Raw genomic sequence first — 18008 nt, 5'->3', positions numbered from 1 at the left:
CGCGCTCGGCCGCGAGTGACAGGCCCGGAGCGGAGGGCGGGGCCGCCGGTGGGGATGAGGTCATGCCGAGCGAAAAAAGCCCCTGACGTCACCTGCAGCCAATCAGCGCACGCGGCTCGGGGGCAGGTGACGTCAGCCAGCGCCCCGGCTCCGGGTGCAGATTAGAGGCGGCGGCCGTGGGGGGCGGGGGCCGGCCTCCGCGCCGTCGCCGGGCGCCCTCTGCCCTGCCCTCTCGTCCGGGCCCCGGCTCTTAAAGGGGCCGCGAGGCCTCCGATCCCGTGCCTGGAACCCCACCTCCAGGAAGCCCTCCGGGCCCCAGCGCTCCGCCCCACCCGGAGACCCCCCAGTCTCATCTTACACCCGCGGAGGGTCCAGCCTTCCGGGTCCCGAGCGCGAGCGTCCTCTCTCCACCGGCCTGGCAGGAGCTGCCCCCGACCCCACCCCACCCCCGGCAGTCTTTGTTCGTGCGGGGACCTGCCGTGGGCAGCGGCTTCTCCAGCCCGGGGCGGGCACGAGCGCACCCCGCGAGCTCGGCCCAGGCGGCGCTTTACCTTAGGCATCCGCGCGTCCCCTCTCCACGAGCCCTGGCGGTGGGAGCCTGGGTCTGCATTTTACGGGGTGGGGGTTGGAGTGGGAAGCTCAGAGGCGAGAAGGTGTGCCTCTGGTCACACATCTGAACTCTGGTGGGACGTGGCGGCCCCCTGGGCAGCACTGTACCCCCAGCCCCACCGATGATCTCCAGCCTTTGTCACTTCCAATTAAGAAGTCCACCTTAAGCGGCGCTCTCGGGACCCGCCCTCGCGGGGTGCCCCCGGCCCGGTAAAGGTAGTTGAGGGTCCGCCCCAGCCGACCGCTGTTGGAACACAAGCCCTCGGCCGCTCGGACGCTGGTTGTCCAGAGCGGGAGCAAACCTAGGTCATTACACCTCGGGCGGTGTCTGGCGGAAACACCCCGGAGCGGGGAGGGGAGCGTCCGGGGAGGCCACCCCAGGATGGACAGACAGCGACTGGAGGCCGCGGAGGCGCGGGGACCCCCGCAGGCTGCGAAGCCCGCGTCCTTCCGCTGGCTCGGGGCAGCCGCGGGGCGGGGCGGGGCGGGGCGGGGGGCATGTTTCGGGCACCTGCGTTGCGCCGGGTGTGTGCTGAGCTCTTGTGCCAGGCCCGGGGGCCTCGCTCTGAGGAAGGGGAGAGAGACTTCTGCCCAGGGGGCCGAGGAGCCCTGGGGGCTTTCGAAGGTGATAACTTTGGGGGGGATGTTGTGACCAGACGACCCAAACATTCCTTAACCCCCGCCCCCAGGGCTGCCCAGTGCAGAGTGAGGGCGGGGCCTCCTCTAGCCCGTGGGGGCATCTCAGGGCTCTGAGAGGCTTCGGCCCCCCGAGGGCACAGCTCTTCCGCCTGGAGCGGGGGAGATCTGAGAGGCCCCCTCAGCCGCGGCTGTCTGAATGAAAGGTCACAAAAATCCTTGCAGGAGACTGCTTTCTATACTCTTCTGGGACAGGTGGGCACTCGGGACCCTAGAGCTGTGAGTACAGCTGGGGAAGGTCGTGAGGGCCAGGGCCTCGGCAGGGCCCTCTCTTTCCCACTCAATTTTCCTGACCTCTGGCCTCAGAGCTTCGTCCACAGTAGGTGCTTAGTAAGTGCTCGGGGCCTCTCCCTTGCTAGCCTGAGCACTCAGGTGTGAGTATTTTGGGGTGTGTGTGTGTGGAGGAGAGTGTGTTCTTGGCTCCGAGCCAGCACTTAGGATAACAAACATCGTGGGGTGGGGGGGTGGGGCTGTCCCGGAAGGAAGCACTAGCTAACTCCAGGGCTATTTGGGGCTGGGGCTGGGTTGAGGTCCTTCCTCTTTCCCTGCCCGAGGTGGAACCGAAGGAGTAAGGTGTTGCTGAGGAGAGAAGCCCTGGCTGGAGGTGGACCCTGAACTCAGCGAGGTGCCCAGCCCAGTTGCACGGCCAGGTCAGGTCCGGAAGCCGTGTAGGGTGTGGCGGGGAGCTTGTTGCATTTAGGCTCATTCCATGTCTGAAAAGTGGGGGGAGGCTTGCTCCAGGGAGAGGGTAGGAAAGTTCAGGCTGAGCCCCCCAGCTGGCTGGGTCACCTGAGCCCATATCAGAGGCCCTTGGGGAAGCATGGACAGAACCCAGAGGCGCCTGGGACCCTCAGGAGTGGGGGACAGAACTGTCAGCTGGGCTGGGAGGATTCCTCGCTCTCTTGCTTCCTAGGCCAGATCCAGGATGAGCCCAGTAGAGCGGGCAGGGAGGACCGTCCAAGTGGCTCCTCTTCTGCCCAGCCCAGGCGTGGTCAGCGCCTGCGTGTGGCCAAGGGCAGCCCCCTGGCTCCGTCCTTGAGCAGGCGGCAGTAAACTGAGGGGAGGGGTGGTGTCCTTGTGCCCCCTCTGGGAGGGAGGCGGTGCTGTGCAGTCTCCTTGGCTGTTTCTGGCTGGGGGAGCGTGTTTGGGCCAGGGTTATTTTATTTTTTGGCCTCACCTGGCTACTTGAGGGATCGTAGTTGCCACCACTAGGGACTGAACCAACGGCCTGGGCAGTGAGGGCAATAATTTTAATCGCTGGACCGTGGGGGAATTTCCAGTTGAGGATTATTTTATCATCCAAGGAGTCATTTCTCGTGTAAAACCTGGGGTTCTGCAAGGATGGTGCATTTGGGTAGGGCGGCACCCACTCTGGGGAGGACAGCGGCCTCCAAGGTCACCAGGATGCTTAGCAGCATTCTTGGTTCTCTGCAAGTGGGGGCGAGACCACCCTCCCCTCAAGCACCACCCTCGGAGGGCCAGAGGTCTAGGTGCGTCGCCTGGTGGGTGGCCCTTGCCGCTCACGCCCCCAGACCCCGCAGGCTCAGGGAGGGGCGGCCAGCATCTCGGCGGGCGCGCAGCTTCGGAGGGGCAGGAGCGGCTTGGGAAGCTGGCTGCGGGCTGAAGGGACGCCTCGCGTGGGTTACAGCTCCCCAGCTGGCCCTCGGGATGGGGCGGCAGGGCCAAGTCTGGCAGGGCAGGTGATCGCGGCCGTGCCAGCCCGCACGTGCAGATGCCGCCTGGGGGTCCCCAGGGTGGAGCAGAGTCCTGCGAGGGCCCCGGGAGGCGCCGTGGCCCCTAGGGGGCGGGTCGAGCCGGTCCGGCCCGGCGCGCTCACAGCCCCCCGCCCTCGAGGGACCCGCGCCCGCGGCGGGCAGGTGCGAGCGCGGTCGGTGCGGCCCTTGCGCTCCCCCTTCCGGCCGCCCTGAAAGCCGCCTTCGGCGCCAAAGGAAACGGAGCTCACCCGTCAGTGTTTCAACTGATGACCCATAGTGAACCTGTACCCGTGGCGTTACGTTTCCCACAACCTTTTTAAGTCAAGGTAGGGTTAGTACGACGCCCATCTCGCGTGTTCCAACAGCGGCTTTTGGCAGCTGCGCTGACCGCCCAGAACTAGTCCTAGAAATCCCCGGGGCGACCCTTCTTAGTCTCCCCTCACTTTCTGACCCATCCCGTCAGTGCTACTGTTCCTGGATTTCGTACACGCGTGAGCAAGCGGTGTGCGTTCTTTTGTGTCTGACTTTTTTTTTTTCCACGCAACAAAGTACTTTTGAAGCTCGTCGCATTCCCCGCTCCCACCGCCTGGTTGTAACTGTGCAGTTGTCTGTTGTGGGTGTGCGCGGATGCTTCAACCAACTCTCCGTTTTCATGCGTTGGAGTCTTTCCGTGTCTTGGCTATTAAAAGCCATGCAGTGAAGTGGCCTCCAGCTGCGCGCTGTTTCTCTTCGGCTGTGCTGGTTCTTGGGTGGGGGCTCGGGTCTTTCTCTAGTTGCAGCGAGCCGGGGCAGCTCTCCAGCTGCAGTGTGCGGGCGTCTTACTGCGGGGACCTCTCTTGTTGCAGAGCGCGCACTCTAGGTGCTGCGGCCTGAGAAGCTGCATCTCGAAAGCCCAGTGGGTGTGGTGCACGCAGGGGCTCAGTTGCTCCTGGGCATGTGAAGTCTTCCCGGATCAGGGACTGAACCTGTGTCCCCTGCATTGGCAGGGGATTCCTAACCCCTGGACCACCAGAGAAGTCCCTTCTATATGCTTTTAATCTCAGATTATTCACGTTTCAGGCTATCTTCTTTCCTAGTCTGTTATGACATTTTTGAAGTGTACAAATAAATAGAGAATGGTGTAACAAACACCTAGCTGTGGGACCCAAGCATGTCAACCTTTTCTCCCATTTTGCTTCAGGCTGTAACACCACAGTGCAGACCCCAGCAGGCTCTCTGAACCTCTCCCACCGCTCTGTCCGGAGGCAGCGCCACTCCAGAAGGCCAGTGTCTTCCTGGCTCTGCTTCTGTCACTTTGCTGCGTGTTTAAGTCCCATGTGCACCACGCGGTGTTATCTGTGCTGAAAAATATTTACGTGTGGAATCATCGTAACCGCCTTCCTGCAGAGTCCCTTCTCCCCCACTGCCTCCGTGCATCTTTGTGATGCGGGCGAGCCTGGTCCGTCCATCGAGGCTGCTGTGCGGGTCTCCACTGGTGAACACATTTCCTCCGCTGCTTGTCCTCCTGGTGTAGCAGTGCCTCCGGGAATATTTTAGAAGGGATCTCCTAGCACCAGGTAGCGTAGGCATCCAGACCAGCTGTGTCAGCGTCGCACATCGCTGGCGAGTCTGTTAGAAACACACACTCTTTTGCCCTGTAGATTCTGAGGATTACAAGGTGAACATGTCTGGGTGTCCATTATTCTCTCTACCACAGTTGGCAAGATATCTTAAGTATCTGGAGGTATTTACTCTTTTTTTAAAAAAACGTTTTCTTTAGTTGGCTGTGTGGGATGGTAGCTGTGGTATGTGCGATCTAGCTCCGCGACTAGGGATCAAACCCAGGCCCCCTGCATTGCAAGTGCAGAGTCTTAGCCACTGGACCATCTGGGAAGGCCCTGAATATCTCACTCTTGAAGACACTGGCCTTCGGCTTTCTTTCTGGACAGGTTTTCAGTTACAGATTCAATTTCTTTAACAGCTATAGGACCATTCACACTTTATTTCTTCTTATCTCAGTTGTGATATAGTTGTGTTTTTCAGGACTTTGCTTATTTCACCTAAAATTTGAAATTGTTCATGTAATTTATTCTTGTACCTAGTCATATTTTTATTGTATGCAGGGTATGTAGTGATGTTCCTTTTCATTTCTTTTATTTGTAATGTATCTTTTTCTCTGTTTTTGGATCAGTATTGCTAGTGGTTTGTAAATTTTGTTAATCTTTATGAAGAGCAAACACTTGACTATGTTAATTTTCTCTATTTTACATCTGATTTCAATTTCATTGATTTGTGCTCCCTTTTAATATTTATTTTTATTTTTTAGTTTTATTATTTTCTTTCTTCTACCTTATTTCAGACTCAATCTACTTTCCTCTTTCCAGTTTCTTGAAAGTTTAGATAGTTGATTTTCACTTACTCTCCTTTTCTAATACATGTGTTTTGACCTATAGATTTTTCTTGTTCAGTCACTAAGTCATGTCCAACTCTTTGCGACCCCATGGACTGCAGCACACCACGCTCCCCTGTCCATCACCATCTCCCAGAATTGGTCAAAGCCATGTCCATTGAGTCGGTGATGCCATCCAACCATCTCATCCTCTGTCACTGCCTTCTGCTCCTGTCCTCAATCTTTCCCAGCATCAGGGTCTTTTCCAATGAGTCAGCTCTTCACATAAGGTGGCCAAAGTATTGAAGCTTCAGCATCAGTCCTTCTGGTAAATATTCAGGGCTGATTTTCTTTAAGCATTGCTTAAGCTGTATCCAGCAGGTTTTGATGTCATATTTACATTATAAGGCAGTCCAAAATATCTTCCGATTTCCACTGTGATTTCTTAGGCTTATGGGTTATTTTGAAATCTATGCCTTAATTTTCAAACATTTGGGGATTTGAAGGCAGATATCTTTCTCTTACTGAGTCTGTGTCAAAGCACATGCTCCATCTCTCTGTCAAAGCATAAACTCTGTATTATTTCAATATATGTTAGTGAGGTCAAGTTGACTACTCACATTCAGATCTCCAGTACATCATGAGAAACGCTGGGCTGGAAGAAGCACAAGCTGGAATCAAGATTGCCGGGAGAGATATCAATAACCTCAGATATGCAGATAATACCACCCTTATGGCAGAAAGTGAAGAGGAACTAAAAAGCCTCCTGATGAAAACTAAGATCATGGCATCTGGTCCCATCACTTCATGGGAAATAGATGGGGAAACAGTGGAAACAATGTCAGACTTTATTTTGGGGGCTCCAAAATCACTGCAGATGGTGACTGCAGCCATGAAATTAAAAGACAGTTGCTCCTTGGGAGGAAAATTATGACCAACCTAGATAGCATATTGAAAAGCAGAGACATTACTTTGCGAACAAAGGTCCGTCTAGTCAAGGCTATATTTTTTCCAGTGATCGTGTATGGATGTGAGAGTTGGACCGTAAAGAAAGCTAAGCGCCGAAGAATTGATGGTTTTGAACTGTGGTGTTGGAGAAGACTCTTGAGAGTCCCTTGGACTGCAAGGAGATCCAACCAGTCCATTCTAAAGGAGATCAGCCCCGAGTGTTCTTTGGAAGGACTGATGCTAAAGCTGAAACTCCAATACTTTGGCCACCTCATGCGAAGAGTTGACTCATTGGAAAAGACTCTGATGCTGGGCGGGATTGGGGGCAGGAGGAGAAGGGGACGACCGAGGATGAGATGGCTGGATGGCATCACCGACTCGATGGACGTGAGTTTGAGTGAACTCTAGGAGATGGTGATGGACAGGGAGGCCTGGTGTGCTGCAATTCACGGGGTCACAAATAGTCAGATACGACTGAGCGACTGAACTGAGCTGAACTGAACTTCCTACTGATTTATCTGCTTGTTCCATCAGTTACTGAGCTATATTGCAATAACAGTGAAAATTCTCAATTCTATTTGTGGATTTGTGTTTTCCTTCTTTTAGTTTTGTCAACATTTGCTTTATATATTTTGAAGCTCTGTTATTTGGTTAATAGAAATTTAGGATTGTTTACTTTTTCAGTCTCATTGACTCTTTTAGCATCGTGAAATGTTTTGTTCTTTCTCGTAAGAGTTTTGTCTTAAAGTCTACCTTGTCTGATATTAATATAGCTACAATAACTTTCTATAAAATTAGTGTTTGCATGATATATCCTTTTCCCATTTTTTTCTTTCTACCTTTCTGGGTTCCATTATTGAAAGTGTGTCTTTTGTAAATAGGATGCAGTTGAAAATTCTTTGGATTTCCCAATCGACATTTGACTTTTATTGGAGTACTTAGATTATTTGCACTGACTGTAATTTACTGACATTGTTGGGTTTAACTGCTGGTTTTATTTTCTATTTCATTCATCTCTTCTTTGTTTCTTTATTCTTTTATCTTGCCTTCTTTTGGATTCACCGAATTTTAAAAATTCAGTTTATCTCTTCTATTAGCTTTTGAGTTATATGTTCATGTATTATTCTTTAATGATTATTCTGGAGATTAAATTTTACGTTCTTGAAGTCTCATGACTTCCTGAACAGGGTAAGAACTTCACAACTCTTTAATTTCATTTATCCTTCTACATTTTATTTCTGCAAATGTTAAAGGTCTCACAAGATGTTAGTGTATTGTTTAAAACAGTTATTTTTGTTTGTGTGCATACCAGCATTTTTACACTTGCCACTATCCTTTGCTCAATTCCCGATCCTCCATACTCTCATATGGAGTTATTTTTCTTCAGCCCAAAGAACTTTAGTATTTCTTGTGTTGTAGGTCTTTCAGTGATATCATCTTTCAACTGAAAACAACTCCACTCCACTTACATTTTGGAGGATATTTTCATCAGGTATAAGACTCCAAGCTGGGAGGCTTCCTCTCTCTCAGCTCTGTGAAGTGCCGTCCCATTGTCGTCCGGATCCCATCGCTTCTGTTTAAAAGTCAGCTGTCATTCTTACGATCGTTCCTTCAAAGCTGTTGTGTGCTTCTCCTGTTGCTTTTGCTGTTTTCTCTGTTTTTCTTTTTCACGTTTATTTTTATTCATGTGGCTGTGCCAGGTCTCAGCTGCCACCAGCCCTGCTGGCTTTTCTTTCCTGGTATAGTTCCTCCTTCTGGGTTATGCCGATGACCAGCCCTCACCCACAGCTGGCCAGTCAGCTGAAGGAAGACACAGCGACTGATGCTCGGTTTATCCGAGAAGAGCTTTCCCTCTCTGGAATTTATTTCATCTGGACCTCACTGCTTCCACAGTTCTCTGATGTCATATATATATTAGTGTATACATCCCACTTAAAAATATAAATGACTAAATTGTGGTAAAACACATAAGATTTACTAACATCTTTTTAAGTATTTTAATTTTTATTCTATATTAGAGTTGACTTGTGTTTGTGTTGGTCGGTCAGTCGTGTCTGCCTCTCTGTGACCCCTTGGACTGTAGCCCACCAGGCTCCTCTGTCCATGGAATTCTCCAGGCAAGAACACCGGAGTGGGCTGCCCTTCCCTTCTCCATAGTTGATTTACAATGTTGTGCTAATTTCAGCTGTACAGCAAAGTGACTCAGTTATGCATATACATGGATCCATTCTTTTTCAGGTTCTTTTCCTGGATAGATCATTACAGAGTGTCGAGTAGAGTTCCCTGCGCTTTGCAGCGAGTCCTTGTTAATGACCTATTTCGTGTATAGCAGTGTATATATGTTAATCACAACTCCTAATTTATCCCTTCCCCAGGCTTTTCCCTTTGGTAACCATACATTAAGACAAAATGATAGGGTACCAAAAGAGGAATGCCCCAGGTCAGTAGGTGCCCAATATGCTACTGGAGGTCAGTGGAGAAATAACTCCAGAAAGAACAAAGGGATGGAGCCAAAGCAAAAACAACACCCAGTTGTGGATGTGACTGGTGATAGAGGCAAGGTCCAATGCTGTAAAGAGCAATATTGCATAGGAACCTGGATGTTAGGTCCATGAATCAAGGCAAATTGGAAGTGGTCAAACAGGAGATGGCAAGAGTGAACATCGACATTCTAGGAATCAGCGAACTAAAACGGACTGGAATGGGTGAATTTAACTCAGATGGCCATTACATTTACTACTGTGGTTAAGAGTCCCTTAGAAGAAATGGAGTAGCCATCATGGTCAACAAAAGAGTCTGAAATGCAGTACTTGGATGCAATCTCAAAAACGACAGAATGATCTCTGTTCGTTTCCAAGGCAAACCATTCAATATCATGGTAATCCAAGCCTATGCCCAAACCAGTAACACTGAAGAAGCTGAAGTTGAACGGTTCTATGAAGACCTACAAGACCTTTTAGAACTAACACCCAAAAAAGATGTCCTTTTCATTACAGGGGACTGGAATGCAAAAGTAGGAAGTCAAGAAACACCTGGAGTAACAGGCAAATTTGGCCTTGGAGTATGGAGTGAAGCAGGGCAAAGGCTAATAGAGTTTTGCCAAGAGAACACACTGGTTATAGCAAACACCCTCTTCCAACAACACAAGAGAAGACTCTACACATGGACATCACCAGATGGTCAACACCAAAATCAGATTGATTATATTCTTTGCAGCCAAAGATGGAGAAGCTCTGTACAGTCAGCAAAAACATGACTGGGAGCTGACTGTGGCTCAGATCATGAACTCCTTATTGCCAAATTCAGACTTAAATTGAAGAAAGTAGGGAAAACCACTAGACCATTCAGGTATGACCTAAATCAAATCCCTTATGATTATACAGTGGAAGTGAGGAATAGATTTAAGGGCCTAGATCTGTTAAATAGAGTGCCTGATGAACTATGGACTGAGGTTCGTGACATTGTACAGGAGACAGGGATCAAGACCATCCCCATGGAAAAGAAATGCAAAAAAGCAAAATGGCTGTCTGGGGAGGCCTTACAAATAGCTGTGAAAAGAGAAGCGAAAAGCAAAGGAGAAAACGAAAGATATACCCATTTGAATGCAGAGTTCCAAAGAATAGCAAGGAGAGATAAGAAATCCTTCCTCTGTGATCAGTGCAAAGAAATAGAGGAAAACAACAGAATGGGAAAGACTAGATATCTCTTCAAGAAAACTAGAGATACCAAGGGACATTTCATGCAAAGATGGGCTCGATAAAGGACAGAAATGGTATGGACCTAACAGAAGCAGAAGATATTAAGAAGAGGTGGCAAGAATACACAGAAGAACTGTATAAAAAAGAGCTTCACGATCCAGATAATCACGATGGTGTGAAAACTCACCTAGAGCCAAACATCCTGGAATGTGAAGTCAGGTGGGCCTTAGAAAGCATCAGTACAAACAAAGCTAGTGGAGGTGATGGAATTCCAGTTGAGCTATTTCAAATCCTGAAAGATAATGCTGTGAAAGTGCTGCACTCAATATGCCAGCAAATTTGGAAAACTCAGGAGTGGCCACAGGACTGGAAAAGGTCAGTTTTCATTCCAATCTCAAAGAAAGGCAATGCCAAAGAATGCTCAAACTACAGCACAGTTGCACCCATCTCACACGCTAGTAAAGTAATGCTCAAAATTCTCCAAGCCAGGCTTCAGCAATACGTGAACCATGAACTTCAGATGTTCAAGCTGGTTTTAGAAAAGGCAGAGGAACCAGAGATCAAATTGCCAACATCCCTTGGATCATCGAAAAAGCAAGAGAGTTCCAGAAAAACATCTACTTCTGTTTTATTGACTATGCCAAAGCCTTTGACTGTGTGGATCACAATAAACTGTGGAAAATTCTGAAAGAGATGGGAATACCAGACCGCCTGACCTGCCTCTTGAGAAAGCTGTATGCAGGTCAGGAAGCAACAGTTAGAACTGGACATGGAACAACAAACTTGTTCCAAATAGGAAAAGGAGTACGTCAAGGCTGTATATTGTCACCCTGCTTATTTAACTTATATGCAGAGTACATCATGAGAAACGCTGGGCTGGAAGAAGCACAGGCTGGAATCAAGATTTCCGGGAGAAATATCAATAACCTCAGATATGCAGATGACACCACCCTTATGGCAGAAAGTGGAGAGGATCTCAAAAGCCTCTTGATGAAAGTGAAAGAGGAGAGTGAAAAAGTTGGATTCAGAAAACGAAGATCATGGCATCTGGTTCCATCACTTCATGGCAAATAGATGGGGAAACAGTGGAAACAGTGTCAGACTTTATTTTGGGGGCTCCAAAATCACTGCAGATGGTGATTGCAGCCATGAAATTAAAATACACTTGCTCCTTGGAAAGAAAATTATGACCAACCTAGATAGCATATTGAAAAGCAGAGACATTACTTTGCCAACAAAGGTCCGTCTAGTCAAGGCTATGATTTTTCCAGTGGTCATGTAGGGATGTGAGAGTTGGACTGTGTGAAGAAAGGAGGGCTGAAGAATTGATGGTTTTGAACTGTGGTGTTGGAGAAGACTCTTGAGAGTCCTTTGGACTGCAAGGAGATCCAACCAGTCCATTCTGAAGGAGATCAGCCCTGGGATTTCTTTGGAAGGAATGATGCTGAAGCTGAAACTCCAGTACTTTGGCCACCTCATGCGAAGAGTTGACTCATTGGAAAAGACTCTGATGCTGGGCGGGATTGGGGGCAGGAGGAGAAGGGGAAGACAGAGGATGAGATGGCTGAATGGCATCACCGACTCGATGGACGTTGAATCTGAGTGAACTGCGGGAGTTGGTGATGGACAGGGAGGCCTGGTGTGCTGCGGTTCATGGGGTCACAAAGAGTCGGACACGACTGAGCGACTGAACTGAACTGAACTGAACCGAACCATACATTTGCTTTCAAAGTCTGTGAGTCTGTTCCTGTTCTGTAAATAAATGCATTTGTGTCATTTTGGGGGCTCCTACACATAAGTGATACCATGTGTTTGTCTGTCTCTGTCTGACTTGCTTCGCTTAGTCTGATAATCTGCAGGTCCGTCCATGTCGCTGCGAATGGCATGATTCCATTCTTCCTTGATGGCTGAATGAGATTCCACTGTACATATGTGCTGCAATGCAATATTGTGTGTATGTACCATGGGCTTCCCAGGTGGCGCTAGTGGTAAAGAACCCATCTGCCGGTGCAGGAGACGTAAGAAATGTGGGTTGGATCCCTGGGTCAGGAGGATCCCCGGAGGAGAGCATGGCAGCCCACTCCAGTGTTCTTGCCTGGAGAATCCCGTGGACAGAGGAGCCTGGAAGGCCGCAGTCCATAGTCGTAGAGATGGACGTGACTGTGGCGACCTAGCATAGCACGTATGTCCCACACCTTCCGTACCCGTTCCTCTGCTGATGGACATTTAGGCTGCTTCCATGTCGTGGCTGTTGTGAATATTGCTACTGTGAGGACTGGGGTGTGTCTATCTCTTTGAATTGTGGTTTTCTCACAACATATGCGCAGTGGTGGGATTGCTGGGTCATGTGGTAGCTCTATTTGTAGCTTTTGAAGGAACTTCCATTCTGCTCTCCATGATGGTTGTCTAAAACTTACTGATGTCTTTTGACTTATGGGTTTTGCAATTAATTTGGCCTTTTCCAGTTGCCAAAATGGGTCTGTGGGCCTTCCGTAAGTGTTACATCCCTTCTGGAAGCAGCAGCTTTGCTCTCTTTGTTTTTACACACCATCACAAGCCTTCACATTCCAGAGGGTAGGAGTGTGGGCTCAGCATCAGCCTTTGTGGCTTTCAGTCCTGGCTGTGCAGCTCTGTAAGTGGGGACACAGGGAAGGTGTCACTGGTTTGTGGCTGCCCTGTAGGAGGTGGGATGAACTGTCTGCCCCCAAGGTGGCTCGGATATCAACACTGATGACAGCAAGAGGGCAGGACAGTGTTCATGACTCACATCGTGAGGCTCTGGGTGAGCGGGTCTGGGATGGCTTGAGTGGAGGGAGGGTGTGGCTTTGGTTTTCTCCCTGATCAGGGATCGGGCATACTGGGGGCTGCTGTGGGCATTCTGGAGGTGCACAGTGTCAGACCCACACAGGAGGGGCTTTGCTTTGGTCTGGCTACTTCAGTCAACGCGCTACTCAGCTCAGCACTGAGCCCGGGGTGCGTGCGGAACTCAGCGCCGGCCGGTACAGCGTGGTCCCGCCTCATGCGGCTGCTTTACCATTCACGGAGCATCTCCTGCGAGGAAGGTGCTGTCAGCAGCCCATCTTACAGGTGTGGACACTGAAGTCCAGGGAGGACAGGTGACTTGCTCAAGGCTGCTCAGCTAGCTGGCTGGGGAAAACACACACATGGCGTTTGGGAGATGGGGTCCACGTTGGCTGAGGCCGCTATGGGCAACTCAGGCAGGTGGGCTGTTAGCAGGTCCAGGAATGAGCGTGGCCACAGGTATAATTGTGACACACACCCTGCCCACCCCAGCAGAGGGCTGAAGACAGACAAATAGTGCAAACAGCAATGGGTTCTGGGATGAGTGGCTTTATTAGGTTAAGGGATGGAGAGAGCTGAGTGGCAGAGCAGAGAGAAGCCCATGTCTGCTCAGATGTCCTCGCGGGAGCAGGGGCAGCTGGTCAGGGCTTGGGACTGGCCAATCATTGATGCGGCTGGCTGGGACAGTCTCCAGATGCTGGGAATGAGGCTTTGGAACTCGTCGTTGGACATACCCTCCCATCGCATTTGACAGGAGGTCAAAAAAATGTTCATGCTTGGAAAGGGAGGAGGATGGGGGTGGCTTCACTGGAGCCCAGGACTCCTGACCAGGGATGGTGCTGGGTCTGGTAAGAATCCCTGCAAAACCGAAAATTAAATCTTGCACTGGCAGCAAACGGGGGCGCAGCAGCTGGACTGGGAGCAGCAGGGTTTGCAGCAGCTGGACTGGGAGCAGCCACAGGAGCCGCAGCCCCCTTTGCCACAGCTGGAGCAGGAGCAGGCTGGCACACAGCAGCACACGGGCACACAGCAGCTGGAGCCGCAGCCCCCCTTAGACCCCCCACAGGAGCCGCAGCCCCCCTTGGAGCCCCCACACGAGCCGCAGGCCCCCTTGGAGCCCCCACAGGAGCCGCAGCCCCCCTTGGAGCCCCCACACGAGCCGCAGCCCCCCTTGGAGCCCCCACACGAGCCGCAGCCCCCTTTGCCACAGCTGGAGCAGGAGCAGGCTGGCACACAGCAGCACACGGGCTTGCAGCAGCAGACGGGCACACCGCAGCTGGAGCCGCAGCCCCCGGAACAGCCAGAGCAGCCCATGGTTCTGGTGGGTTGAGGGTGGAGTAGGTCAGAGGAGCAGGCGGAGAGAGAGAAGGTGCTCAGTGTGGGGCCTCCGGGGCCGGGAGCCTCTATATACCTGCCGGGAGAGGTGTGACCTGGGCACATGCTCCCTTCCTGGTTCCTGTTTGTGCCAAGTCTGGGACTTGTTTCTTGTTTTTCTCTGGATGTCAGCCCCTGAAGTAAGGTCCATGTATCATTAGCTGTTACTGGTCACTCATTGAATCCAGTTCCCCTTGTTGAATCCGTGTCCAGACTTGAGGGAGACCCCCGAGGGTCCAGCCCATTCCTGAGCCTCGTTGATTAAAAATGATCTTTTAGCTCCGCAAAGGGCATAGGTAACCACAGAGGTGATGCGCATGGCTCTGTTTATCCACTGCTAAAGGTACAAGGAAGTGGAACTGTTATTCTCCCAGTTGTGTCCGACTCTTTGCAACCTCATGGACTGTGGCCCACCAGGCTCCTCCACTGACTTATCCCCTTTTACCAGTTGTTGGACATTTTTCTCTTTTTGTCGCTATTTCAGACAATACTGCACTTTTCTTGTCCAAAGCTCAGTGCGTGTTGGATTGAAAAAAGTGAAAGTGTTAGTCGCTCAGTCAGGTCTGACTCTTGGAGGATCCATGGACTGTAGCCCACCAGGCTCCTCTGTCCATGAAATTTTCCCAGCAAGAATACTGGAGTGGGCTGCCATTCCCTCTCCAGGGGATCTTCCCCACCCAGGGATTGAACCCAGGTCTCCTGCGTTGCAGGCGACTTCCTTACCATCTGAGCCACCAGGGAAACCCAAGACTAGAGTTTTAGGAAAATCTACCTGGAATTAAATTTTGGACATTTTTTGAAGTCAGGGTTTCATTTTCTTATTTTTTCCAATATCAAGGTCTTCCCATAGACTGCAATGTCAAATCACTCACATCTAGTCAAGGTAATGCTTCTAACATTTCACCATTATATGAAAGACTGGTTGTGAATTTTTGGAGCAGATTTTTGTCAGATTAAGGGATGTTCCCTTTTGGTCCAGCGATTTCCCATTTGTCTTCAGTGGATGTCGAAGTTTATTGAATATTTCTGCAGTTGTTGTAGTGGCTGGAAGTTTTCTCCTTTGATTAGTATGGTGAATTTTAGGATTGATTTAAAATGTAAATAGTCCTTGCGTTCCTGAACATGGTTACAGCTTTCACAGTCTGTTATTACTGGATTGGTTCTGCTCACGGAGTTTTTAGGCCTACTTTGTAAACAAGAGTGGTTTTCATTTTCCCAGACACCCCTGCCCCACTTTTGGTGTCGGACTCACACCAGCCTGGGGGCAGGGGGGATGGGTGTGTCCCACATCTTCTACTGGCTGGAGAGGTCTGTTGCGTGAGGAGTTACTCATGGCTTGCTTGTTTGGTAGAACCTGTTTGTGAAGCGTCGTGCGTCTCATGTGAGTGTCCGGAGGGTGACGTTTCACTCGCCAGTTTACGTGGCTGAGATATCCTTGGGTGTCTGTTCCTTCTTAAGACAAGATCGTCACAAATCCAAGCTTTTCTCATTTATTGGCAGGCGCTTTTGCATCGACGTCTGCTGTTTGGTAACTGCTGGGTCTGTCGATGTGCTGTTTTGGGTCCTACTTTATACACACTGCTGCTTTTTTAGTAGCTCCGTCGTGTCCAGTTCTTTGGAACCCCGTGGACTTTAGCCCGCCAGCCTCCTCCGTCCATGGGATTTCCCAGGCAAGAATGCTGGAGTGGGCTGCCGTTTCCTGCCCTAGGGTCATACACTGCCACACTTAGCTTATATTCCTGCTCCTGCCCTTTTGTTTCCCTGGTCAGTTTTGCCAGGAGTTGGTGAATTTCTTAGTCTTTGCAAAGACCAGTTTCTGGTATTGTTGGTCTTTATTGTGTATTTAAAAATATTTTTTATTAAAATAGATAATCAACAAGGACCTACTGTATAGCACAGGGAACTATATTCAATATTTTTAATAGCCTATAAAGGAAAAGAATCTGAAAAAGCATAGATTATATACACGTATAACTGAATCAGTTTGCTCTCCACCTGAAGGTATCACAACACTGTAAATCAACCATGCTTCACTAATAAAGAAAAACTAGATCCTGAAAGTATGTGTAATGCTGAAAGTCCTAGGATATGGTGAGAAGTGTACAGTTAAGTGACTAAAGCAAGATTCTAAACTATATGTATCTGTGATGCCAACGCACACACACACAGACACACACACAGACACACACACACAGACATACTCAGGCATAGACACAGGGAGATGTTAAAAGTTAACATAATTGCTTTTTTCTTTTCTTAGAAAAACCTACAGCTATTTTATATTGCTTTATAATAATTAAGGGTTTATAAATTTGAAAAAATTAACTATTTTTGTTCTCGCCTTGGTTTCCTTCTACTCTATTATTTTTTTCTGCTGTTTCTCTGTCTACTTTCTGTTATAGATACTTTGCTCATTAATCTCTAGTCTTTTTTTTTCTGAAACAAGCATTTTGGATTAAACATTATTTTAAAATAAAGCTTTAGTTCCATAACCCCAAGTTTTGACACATACTATTTTCATTACTAGTCAGTTGTAACTGTTTTTATAATTGGCCTTTTTATTTTCTCTTTGGCCCCTGCATTGTCTAGAAATGGTGGAAGTGTTCCTAATGACTGGGGTTTTGTGGCCGAGCGCACAGCCTGATTTCTGCCTGAGGTGCGAGGAGGCCTGAGCACAGGGCCCGGCCATCTGGTCTCTGTGGGCACGCCCCCAGCCGGCAGTTCCTAAGTGGCCCCGACCTGTTTAAGAGCCCTCTGTGTCCTCCAGGCTCAGTGAGCCTTCACTACAGCCTATGGTGTCGTAGACACTCTGTGGCCTTACCAACTCTTTGTCTGCGTGATTATCAGAGACTAAAAGGAGTGTGTCCAGAACCTCCCACTTGGGACTCTCCTGGGGGTCCAGTGGCTGAGACTCCGCGCTCCCCAGGCAGGGGGCCTGGATTCGATTCCTGGTTGGGGAATTAAGATCCCACACGCCGCAGCTAGGACCTGGTACAGCCAAGGAAATGAAAAGAATCAATAAAAAAGAAAACCTCCTGCTTGATTCGGCATTGTCCTGACACTGGCTGGCGTGCCTTTTCCGGGCCAGGGTCTTTCAGCCTCCTGTGTGCTCGTGTTTTGGGATTCTCTCTTGTGACTAGTGCGGAACTATCTGAAAAACTCCCGTATTTGGGGGTTCTGTCCATTAACCCAAGAGAGGAATCCATGTGACTCAGTGTGATTTCTGATATATTTACTTTTGTTCCTTCCTTTCTTTTCATTTAATTATCCTATTTTAATGCTTTCTTTCTATCCCTCCTAGCAAATATGGGGGGGTTTTGAAACTTTTTTTTTTTACCTTGATTGACTTAGAAGTTATTTACTGTATTCCCTGTGTTACTAACAACCCTCTCCATTTCAGACATACTTTATTTTATTTATTTATTTTTATTTATTTGGCCGCTCAGGGTCTTAGTTGCAGCGTATGGGATCTCGTTCTCTGACCAAGGATTGAACCTGGGCCCCCTGCACTGAGCCAGGAAAAGAAAATATTAGTCACTCAGTTGTATCTGACTCTTCGTGACCCCAGGGACTGTAGCCCCCTGAGCTCCTCTGTCCATAGGATTCTCCAGGCAAGAATCCTGGAGTGGGTAGCCATTTCCTTTTCCAGGGGATCTTCCCAACCCAGGGATCGAACCTGGGTATGCCGCGTTGGCAGGCAGGTTCTTTACCGCTGAGCCACCAGGGAAGCCCCTATCTCATATGTGTTTTAAATGAAGATTGGCTAAGTGTGCTGGGCCCTCTGCCTGCCTCTGAGGA

The 18008-nt window shown here is 49.6% G+C and overlaps 1 protein-coding gene across 1 annotated transcript; it reads right to left on the bottom strand.

Moving 5' to 3' along the window:
* Positions 1-13376: 13376 nt before the first annotated feature.
* On the bottom strand, positions 13377-14257 carry LOC120874119 (keratin-associated protein 5-1-like). Its single transcript, XM_040255227.1, has one exon. The coding sequence runs from the start codon at positions 14148-14150 to the stop codon at positions 13710-13712; it is 441 nt and encodes a 146-aa protein (XP_040111161.1). The 5' UTR covers positions 14151-14257; the 3' UTR covers positions 13377-13709.
* Between the last annotated feature and the right edge of the window lie 3751 nt (positions 14258-18008).

Source organism: Oryx dammah, unplaced genomic scaffold (assembly GCF_014754425.2).
Source record: "Oryx dammah isolate SB20612 unplaced genomic scaffold, SCBI_Odam_1.1 HiC_scaffold_15, whole genome shotgun sequence".
NCBI lineage: Eukaryota > Metazoa > Chordata > Mammalia > Artiodactyla > Bovidae > Oryx > Oryx dammah.
The sequence above is the reverse complement of the archived record's forward strand: the minus strand, read 5'-3'. Positions and strand labels throughout refer to the sequence as shown.